Raw genomic sequence first — 10633 nt, forward strand, 5'->3', positions numbered from 1 at the left:
CCAAGTATTAACCATGGTGGTGGCTGTTGGCCCTGTCTGAGGCCACACAGGTGGCAGAGAGGAGGCTAGAGTCAGACCTGTCTGACTTCTGGTTTGGGTTGTGTGTTAGTCAGCTTTCCATTTGTAACAAAACACCTGAGATCATCAGCTTAGAAAGAGGAAAGGTTTATTTTGGCTCCATTTTGGAGGTTTTACTCCGTCACTTGGCTGTGTTGTTTCTGGGCCCATGGGGAGGCAGCACATCATGGCAGAAAGGTGCAGTGGAGGAAGCTATTCATCTCGTGGCAGATGGGAAACAAGAGAGTCTCATGTTCACAGTCGCCTTCAAAGGCACTCCCACTAGCTGCCACCTCTTAAAGATTCACCACCTCTCCATAGCATCAGCTGGGTACTATTCCTTTAATGAAGGGAACTTTGGGGAACATTTATCCAAATCATAGTAGGCTGTTCCTCTGGGTTGAGATGGTTCTGTCACAAGGGCCTCTGGAGTTGCAAACCAAAGAACTACAGAACCCTAGGGTTCTGGGGTAAGGGGCTCATACTGGGTGGTTTTAAAACACAAGTTTGAAAATCACCAAGCTAATCTAGTCCCCTTTCCCAGAGTTGGAGATGGAAATACTGAGGCTCAGTAAGGGCCAGGGGCTCAGGCAAGACCCACAGTGAGCAAGAGCAGAGCTACAGCCAAGTCCCAGGCCCTGGACTTCCAGTCTTCTCCTTCCTGGGGAGAGCTATCCACCAGAATGCTGGAAGGCCCTGGAATTAGACACACCCGGCTTTAACCTCAGCTCTATGACAAACTACTGTGTATCTTTGGGGTAATTAGTTCTGACCTGCAGCTTCCTCTGAGTAGAAATACACAGCACTCCTACCACATGGCCGGTTATAACAATCAAAATAATGCATGTAAAGTCCATAGGATCAATTCTGGCATGTCTTAATTGCTCAAAAAGTCGTTGCCCCAGTCTGAGTGCTAGTATCTGTGCCCTAGTGAAGCTTGTAGTTTCCTGGGCTACTGCTCAGTCCTAGAGCTTCAGGGGGCAGCACAGCTTCTCCCTCTTCCTCCCCTGTTGGCAGGTGATTGTGTGGGGAGACTATGGCCGCATGGACCACAAGTGCTTCATGGGCATGGCCCAGATCATGCTGGATGAGCTGGACCTGAGTGCTGCGGTCACCGGCTGGTACAAACTCTTCCCCACTTCTTCTGTGGCCGACTCTACACTCGGATCCCTTACCAGGCGCCTGTCCCAGTCCTCCCTGGAGAGTGCCACCAGCCCCTCATGCTCCTAAAGACCTTGCTCAGGACAGGACGAGAGGCCAGGGTGGTGTGAGAAGGGAGCCTGCTGGCCTCACCTTCCCCCCTGTACATAGTCTCTGTGTCTTTCTGGATCCCTTGCCCTGTTGCATGCCTGTTGGCTACTGGGCTTGTCCCAGCTAGCAGTGGAGACTGTAGTACGTGTGTATGTGTGCATATATATGTGTGTATGCGTATGTGTGTGTGTATGTGTCCGTGTGTATGACCACATTGTGTCTGCTCATTTGTCTGAGTATAGTCAGTTCTGGTGACCACATGGACTGAAATCCATGTCTCTGTATCTCGTTGAAAAGAAACCCAAAGGAGTGTTGTGTGACATAACTCACCTTGAGGAGTCTCCAGGTGTGGAAGTGGGGGATATGGTCACTGGTCAATCTTGCCTGGTCCCCTGCTTTAGGCAGAGCCTGAATATCTTTGCCTGTGCCTCCTCTCAGTGGTCTCTGCTTGGTTTTCTGTCTTGTCTTTTGTTCCACTTTTTGCCTCCCCCAGCATTGCTGCTGTTTTTTGAGGAATGTAGCATCCACTGCAGCTGGCCACACCTGGGCACCTCTGGGAATCTCCAACTTTCCTCCTTGTCCAAGCCACTCTGGTGGTCCTCCCCACCAAATGCCCCTTGTAGCATGTGGCATGTTCATCCAGTGCCCTGACCAGGGCCCCAGGGGAGCAGAGGATGCCTAGGGAGTGGAAATCTTCAAGATTGTTTTCTCCCTAGGGCTAGAACCACCTCCTTCCTACAAGCAAGCACAAGGAGGTTGTAGTTCCCAGGGATGCTGACCAGATGCCCTCTAGAAAGTGCCAGGTGCCTCCCTGGCAATTGTTCACCACCTCCTTTCTTCTGCCAGCGTCTTGTCCTCCAACATGCCAAAGGAGCTCTCCTATGGGCCCAGGAGGTTGGCCTCAGAGGGGATGTCATCTGCCAAAGTAGAGGGTCCCCCTCTGGGCTCTTCCCTGGAGGGGCATGGCTTGGCAGAGATGGCAAGCATAGGGCTTTTTGCTAAAGCAAAGAGGGATGAGGCTGACTTATTCTGAGCCACCACTGAGAATCTCATCTGACCTTTGGGGGTTAGCTGCATGAAGCTGTTCACTTGGGGCTTTGGGGTATTGGTGTTTTTGGGGCTTTTTTTTTTTTTTTTTTTGGTTTTTGCTCATTTCCAGACATGGATCCCTGTCTGGAGTTCAGACACATTCGGGCTCCAGCTTCCTGGTTCCATGAGCAGCCTGGTTCTGGACTCTAGTCTGCCACAGTCACCAGCTCTGTACAAGCAATACTCACCCTGTCAACCTCCCCACCACCTCGCGGCTCCTGCTGCCCTCTGGGAAGTGGCCTTCTCGGGGGCGCCCCAGCTGCCTCTGCTTTATTGCCCACCTTTGTCTGATTGGGATGTTACCCAGTCACTCAGACTCTGACTCAATTTGACTACAGACTCTGTTGTGGGGACCAGTGCCTGAACTGAACCCTGAGGTGGCTGTGGGGAATCCTAAAGTCTGGCTCAGGAATGCCATATCTGTTCCTCTTCTTCCTCAACTCTAGAGTGAAAGGCAAGGCTGCCTGGGAGGTGGGCAGAACAGACCTGGGTCCATGTCTGATAGAAGGAAGTGGCAGAAGAGTATGAGGAAAAGTTTTGTTTCTGCCTCTTCCGCAGCTGGTCCCCAAGTGCTGACATTCCTCTAGCCCTGTTCAGGGACAGCTACTGAGAGAGCAGTGGGCAGGTCTCTGCCAAAGTGCATGGATTCCATTTGTACCAAAGTGGGAAGGGGAAGGGGTGCATAAGGCCATCTCAGTCCAAGGGGCCTCCTCGTCTGGCAGGGATCCTCCCTGGTCTGCAGCCAGAGTCCTGTAGCCTTCCAAGGAAATGAGGGGAAGAAGCCAGGACCCCACAGGTCCTGCCCCTGGCAAAATGTAAGGGCAGGAGGGAAACAAAGTTGGCACCTGTCTCTGGCCTGAGCCTCCATCCTGGCATTTTCAGAGAAGAGCTCCATTGATTGCACAGAGGAGGGTGAGGAGTAGCTAGGCTCAGTTTCCTTTTAAGGCAGAAGTTCTCTCTTAAGTCCCACTTGGACGAAGGAACACATTCATCTCCCATGTTCCTAAAAATGGGGCAGAGGGCTCTGTACTCTTTGACCCTAGTTGGGGAAGGGGTAGGCAGGACAGAACCTGGCTTGCAAAAGGCTCTTTCCATTCCATGTTAGTGGTGTATTCACCTCTAAAGCTGTCACCCTCTGCATACTGTAAAAATCCACTTTTGGAGTAGGGGGAGTGACCCATGGAGAACATAGACATTTTCTGATGTGGCCCTGAGTCACTCCCAGGAAATGGGGCTGTCAACACTGTGCAGCTTCTAGGGGTCCAGGGAGGCACAGGGAGAAGGTGGGAACTGCCAGCAGAGAGGCTGTCCCTTGGGCAGCTCTAGACCTTGGTGCCCTTGCCTCTGGAGGAAGTCAGTACGGGGAAGTTCCAGCCAGAAGAGGGGCCTGCTGTGCTGGGAACTTGGGCTGACCTGCCTACCATCCCAGGCTGCCAAAACTGCCCGGGAGTGGGGCCATTCCACAGTTCCACCTTTCTGATGGAATGTGAATCCTCAAAATCAACCTTGGGGAAATTATTTTTTTTAACCTTCACACCAAATAAGTTGCTAATCCCCACCTGGATTTTTCCCAAAGAGGGCAAGGTGGTATGAGGCTGTGTATGGGTGATGGAAAATGGCTGGATGTAAGGATTTGTTTTTCAGCATCCTGGATGTAAGGTTTGCCAGAGAAGCCACTCTGGAGCTAGCCTGTCCTATGGAGAGGGTACACAAGTGTGACTCCAGGCCTTCTCTGGGCTGGGAGAGATCTTTGAGGAGGGAGTGGTGGAGAAGGAAGGACCAAGATCCTTCTGAGTTCTCCCCACTGCAAGGCCAACTCCCATGCCCCCTCACTCCAAATGAAACCTGGCAGTGGTCACAGGAGAAGGTTCTTTGTTGTTTATCTCCTCTGGTCAGGCCAGATTCATTGGGGACATAGCAAGGACAGGAGTGGCCCTGCAGTAATGCTGGGCTGTGGGCAGGCTGTGATAGATGACTCAGAGCATCTGTCTTCATATTTCTGCTCTGCTCAGTCTGTTCCACTTTATTCATAGACTCCTTCCCTCCAGGGAAGTCTGCAATGGTCCTTTGCCATGAAGTAGGCCCCAGTAAATGGGCCAAGTCTTGGTTTGACAGGAGGTATTTGATCCTTCAGGGAAGAACCAGCTCTCAAAGTCCTCCCCATCCAGTCTCTTCTACCACCCAGATCTTGTAGGAAAGGCGCATTTAGGAGGTTCTGGGATCCAGCAGGTCCCAGGCAATCCCAGCATTTTATGGGGCAGAGGCAGAACCTAGTAGAGTTCCAGAGAGAGGGCACCTGGATCACACCTCACATGTGGAATCACTGCCGGTTGGAGTGCTAAGGTCAAGCCAGCTCTGCCAGGGTCTTGACTCCTACCAGGAAAGCATGCCTGGGCTCTTCTTTACTGCCAGCCTTGAGGAGAGCAGAAGCCTCCATTTTTAAAGACAATAGAGCCTTCCAAGAGCACTTCTTTGGAAATGAAATGTAGCACAATCCTAGACTGCATTACCAGGAGCCCTGATACATCTAAGGGCCTCACTCCAGACCCTGCTGCCCAGGAGATGCCGAGCTCCACTGCCCAATACCTCATGTTTCCCATTGCCCTCAGCCCAGAAAGCAGTAGGGTCTTAGTAAGTCTGCTCTTCTGTGTTTCTCTGATTGCTTCCAGCACTGTGCAAACTCTGTGCAAGAAACTGCTGCCTTTGCCTGATGTTGTGGATGAGCTGCTCTCCACCTGGGTGGGGAGACATGGCACTTCATTCAGGGCCAAAAGGTTGTCTGGCGGCATTTCTGCTGTGGCTGCAGGGAGGTGGAAAAGAAAAGGCCTGCATCCCTGCCTCCTCCTACCTTTCTCTTCCTCTCCTCAGTTGTCTTCTCCAATGTCCTGATGTGTACAGAGGTTCTTCAGAATGCTGCTCCCTCTGCTGGATTGTCTTTCACTGGATGATCAGAGAGGAGATAGAAATGTAGACTTGTCCCCTGCCTTTTCCCTCCAGTCTGCTTCTCACCCAGGTCAGGAGAGACTGGGGTGAAACAAAACAATCACTAGGGAAGAGCAGGGGAGCCCCTTACCATCAGATGTGGCCTGATGCTGTCTAGATTGGCCTGATCTGGCTGGGAAAGGGTTATTTTGAAAGAGTGCCTGAGCATCTCAGCAATGTCAGTGATGCCAAAGAGAGCGACTTGGCCTCCTTGAGCACCAACTCTGCTGGTGGAGCTGCACAGATGCAGCTCAGATGTTGGCATGCCCAAAGGTGGGACCTTGTTCTCTGACAAAGGGCTTAATCTTTCCATGTAGCAAAGCAACTTCCCCTCCCCCCAACCCTGAGCTTGGGCTTCTGCGGGCCCAGCACAGCTGTGCCTGTGAGAGAAGCCACAGTAGTGCGAGGAACTTGCATCCTCCCAGGGCCTAGCCTGGCAGGTGCTTGTTGAAAAACATGAGTGTCACTGCTTTGGAGGAGCCTTCCAGGGCTCTGGCTGGAAACAGTAAGGACAGAGTCTTGGGCCTCCCAGGGGTTTACACTGATGCTAGGAATGGTCCCTGGGACTGGGTTCTAGACCACTTGGCTAACAGAAACGGGTCCTGGGAATTCCAGGGACAACTGAATATCTGGCCTGTTAGCCAATGACCAGGACAGGGATGGCTGTTCTGTACTATTTTGCCAGAAATTGTGACCTTGTGTCAGACTCCTCACTTTTCTGGGCCTCAGCTTCCTCATCTGCACAGTCAGAGCATTAGCTGCTTCATTAGCTGGTGGCTCCGTGGTTCCCACCAGTTTCACAAGTCTTCGATTGGGAGCTGCTGAGGGTTGCAAGCCTGGTGTCTGGTTCCATGGGCTGGCTTCATTCAGCCCCTGGTGCCCAAGCTGGGTGCAAACCCTCATCTGGTCCATGCTCAGATGCTGCTGAACTCTGGGAATCCTAACAGACTTTGCTCTCACCTCTTCATGGTTTGCTCTCTCTCATTTACATTTGTATCACGATGAGAAGTAATTAGGGGTTGTCTACAGAGGACAGTTTTCAAGGTGCTGATGTGATGTCACAGCCTCAGCTGCATCCTGAGTAGGTCCATGTTACCACCAGCAGTTGAGGCTGGGTCATTCCTCACTTCTGCTTCTCACAGGCAGCAGTGGGACAAGTTGAAGTTTGAGAATTCTAAAGGAAATGCTCTCTGATGGGAGGAGAGAGGGAACATAGTTCCCTTCCAAGTATTTTGCTTTTTAAAACCACTCCTCCCTCCAAAACATATTTTACCAGATCACAGAAAGCAGAGTGGCTGTTTCCTTAGGGAAAGTGGGCCTGAGAGTTCTGTCAACTCCTGTAGCATGTAAACTCACAGAAGGCAGGAACCCTTTTTTCACATTTCCAAATGCATCCTGCAAAGAAAGAGAGAGAGACAGACAGACAGACAGACACACAAACAGAGAGAGAGAGAGTTCTGTTAGGGACTGACAAGCACACTGTTTAGATAAGAAGCAATTAGCCTTTTATATCTGTGCTCTACACATTTTCTATGTGCAGCATCTTTCCAATCTGTGGTTCCTGGGTGGCAGGTGGACAGCTGGGAGGGACTGCCAGCTGTTTCATACGATGTTCTTGCCAATTCCCTTGAGGAGATAATTCTTCACATGGCTTCTGCATGTACAGTATTTGGGCAGCAAAAAAAAAAAAGATTAAAGTCCGTTTGAAATTGGTCTCATGTTGCTTTTTGAAGATAGTTCTTAATTTCTAGAAGAAAGAAAACAGGGTTCCAAGTGACTAAATAGAGAAGGGGGCTGGCAGAGTGGCTCAAGTGGTAGAGCGCCTGCCTAGCAAGTGTGAGGCCCTGAGTTCAAACCCTAGTACCACCAAAAAAGAGAAAGAGGATGATGCCTTGCTCAGAGACAGGAGAGAACAGCACATCTCTGATCCGACCTGGGCCTTCACTCCATCTCTGGAGCTCTGTTGCCACAGCAATGTTCTTGGGCCATGGAATAAGACTCATCCAGGCAGCTTCCCAGCTGTCACCTGGGGTTCCTGTTTACTGGCCCTCAAAACCTGTCCCCACAGACTCCACAGGGATGCCCAAATAGAGGGGAAAATAAGATGGAGCCAAGACTCTGCTCAGGCGCGTGGCTGGATCAGTCTTCCTAACTGCAGCCACATCTGATTCAAGCAGTAAACACAGCACTTGACCTTCTAGTGCTATGAACTATGATCATTGACCCCTGGAGCACTGCTTGCCCTCCCTGTCTCATAGAGAGGAAGAAATGTATGTTAGCATTTAGTCACTTCTGGGCAGAACCATTGTCCCCTATGGTTGGGATTGGGGGTGCAAGAAGATGGATGAGAGAAATGTAGCATTATCATAGCATATGCTTGCCAGAGGAAAGGCTGGCATCCTCCATCCCAAGAACACCCCTGCCCAGGGTGATCTCAACTGCTTGGCTCTGGCCCTTGGGTTTGCAATAGCCCTGTATGTGCCTTGAAGGAAGTCTCATGAAACCTATATATGAACTTTGGTATTCCCCAGGATTCTGACTCTTACTTCTCTCTCAAAGGACAAAAGGATAGACAAGAAAAACAGATCCAGAGAAAGAAACTGAAAGATGCTCTTCAGACAGAGGGAACACAATACATTCCTCATAGGGTCATTGTGGATTAAGATGATGTTTCTCTGTCCTGTGTGGCTGGAACATAGTGATGAGGCTCACTTTGTCCCTGTGATAGACTGGCAAAAATGAGAAAGCTTAATAATGCCAAGTGATGGTAGGGAGACGGTGATGCCTAACCCAGATCCCACAAGTGAAGATGTAATTAGTGCAGCCATTGTCACCCACTAATCTGGTCTAATGACATGCAGATGCCATGACCAGTAAATTGGTATATAAATCCATCAAAGAGATGTGTCCAGTGATGTTCATTGTGGTGGTGATGTGGTAAGCAAAATAACAGTCCCCCAAAGATGCCCACATTCTAATGGCCAAACCTGGGAATTGCTAATTTACATGGCAAAAGGGAACTTGCAGATGTAATTAAGGGCTTTGCCACAGAGGTCATAATCTTGAATTATCTGGGATAATTACGTAGACCCAGTCTAATCTCCTGGCTTCCTTTTTTTGCGATAGGGGGGAATGGGGAACAGGATCTTGCTATGTAGCCCAGGTGAACTCTTGATGCTACTTGCCTTGGCCTCTTAGGTGTGTACCACCACACCTGACTGCCCTGGGTCTTTAAAATAAAAATAGAAACTCCTTCCCAGCTGTGGTCAGAGGAAGATGTAATTGCAAAAGAGTAGTCAGATGTGATGCTACTGACTTTGAAGATGATTGAAGGGCACATGAGTCAAGAAATGTGGGAAACCTTGAGAAGCTGGAGGAAGCAGGGAAGCAGATTCTAACCTATTGCCTCCATAAAGAACTCTTATAACTCAGTCAAAGATAGACAAGCAACCCAATTTAAAGATAGATAAAGGATCTGAAATGGCATTTCTCTAAAGAAGATCTACAAATAGCCAATAAGCACATTAAAAAGCTCATTAGCCACCAGGAAATGCAAATCCAAGCTATAAAGAGATACTACCTTGAATCCCCCAGAGTGGCTATAGTCAAAAAAGACAGGGCTGGGGGAAGTGACTCAAGTGGTACAGCACCTGCCTAGAAAGCATGAAGCCCTGAGTTCAAACTCCAGTACTACAAAGAAAAAAAAGATTTAAAAAAAGCTAAATGATTGGTGGCAAGAATGTAAAGGAATTGCAACCTTCTGGAAATTATAAAATGATGCAGCCACCATGGGGATCAATTTGATGGTTCCTCAAAAGGCTAACTGTTCAGTTACCATAGACCTAGCATTTCTCCTAAATACAAACAAAAGATCATTGAAAGCATATGGAAGGAAGGAAGATAAAAGATACACAAAAGGCTGGTGGAGTGGCTCAAGTAGTAGAATACCAGCCTAGAAAGCATGAGGCCTTGAGTTCAAACCCCAGCACTGCCAAAAAAAAGAAAAGGTACACAAAAATGTGTACCCAAATGTTCCAAGCAGCACATTCATGTGTTATATACAAAATGTAGAAAAAGCCCAAATGTGCGTCCACTATGAGGGGGGGGTCAAGAAAATGTGTGGTACAATGTGACAGTAGCTGGGAACTAAAAGGAAAGAAGCACTGATAGCTGTTCAAAACATGCTAAGTGAAGAAAGTCAAGCCATAGAAAAAATCACATACTGCATGACTTAATTTATAGGAAGTGTCCATACGAGGCAAATCTATAGAGACAAAAGTAAATCTGTGGTTTCTTAGGACTGGGGTTGAGTTAGAATCTGTTGCTGTCAGTTTTCCACTTCAAGACTAAAGGCTAGGGATTGGATACAGCTCAGGTGCCTGCCTACCAAGTGCAAGGCCTTGAGTTCAAACCCAACTACCACCAAAAGAGAGCTAAAGGCTAAAAGAAAATGATACCAAATTAAAATTAAGAGCTATACAAAAGAATAAAGAGGAGCTCGCTTCAGCAGCACATACACTAAAATTGGAATGATACAGAGAAGATTAGCATGGCCCCTGCACAAGGATGACATGCAGATTTGTGAAGTGTTCCATATTTTTTAAAAAGCACCATATATATATATATATGTATATATATATGAAATATTTCTTAAATGATTAGTATTTAAAATTAGCCAGGCATTGTGGTGTATACCCATAATCCCAGCAGAGACAGAGGCAGGAGGATCTCGAGTTGGAGGACAACCTGGACTATGTGGTGAGACCCTGTCTCAAAAAGTCAAGAAGCAGATGTAGCTCAGGCATAGAGCTCTTGCCCACAAGCATAAGGCCCCTGGCTCAATCCCCAGCACTGAAAAAAAGCAAGCAAACAGCCATTTATCATGCGGTATAAAACTTTACACAGAAGCAAAGTGTATGCCAATCATTGAACAAAAAAATGGTACAGGAAAAATGGCAGTACGGTATGTAAGATTTTACATTGTACTTTAAGCAGGATGGTATCATTGGAAGATTAATTAAAGATGCATCATTGGAAGGTAAACTAATTAAAGATATACAGAGTAAACCCTAAATAGTAAAACTAAAACAATTTGATAAATGGTGTGATACTAAAAATATTCAATCCAAAAGAAGGTAGAAAAAGGAAAAAAGGAGCAAAGAATGATAGGATGAATCAAAACCAAGGAGAAATCTGGGGAAGGTGCTGCACACCTACAATCCCAGCTATGCCGGAGGTGGAGGCAGGAGGAGTT

At 48.3% G+C, this 10633-nt stretch overlaps 1 protein-coding gene and 1 non-coding gene across 4 annotated transcripts in view; both read left to right on the forward strand.

Moving 5' to 3' along the window:
* Rims3 (regulating synaptic membrane exocytosis 3) overlaps positions 1-7092 on the forward strand; it is a 39459-nt gene extending 32367 nt beyond the window's left edge. For all 3 annotated transcript variants that reach the window (XM_020171690.2, XM_074080466.1, XM_074080467.1), the window contains one exon: positions 1075-7092. In XM_020171690.2, coding sequence (XP_020027279.1) covers positions 1075-1287 — 213 coding nt within the window. In that variant the 3' untranslated portion in view covers positions 1288-7092. The remainder of the gene's footprint in view (positions 1-1074) is intronic.
* A 2781-nt stretch (positions 7093-9873) lies between these two features.
* On the forward strand, positions 9874-9980 carry LOC141425137 (U6 spliceosomal RNA). Its single transcript, XR_012450229.1, has one exon. It is a non-coding gene; the product is annotated as a U6 spliceosomal RNA (small nuclear RNA).
* The last annotated feature ends 653 nt before the right edge of the window (positions 9981-10633 follow it).

Source organism: Castor canadensis, chromosome 7, assembly GCF_047511655.1.
Source record: "Castor canadensis chromosome 7, mCasCan1.hap1v2, whole genome shotgun sequence".
Taxonomy (NCBI): domain Eukaryota; kingdom Metazoa; phylum Chordata; class Mammalia; order Rodentia; family Castoridae; genus Castor; species Castor canadensis.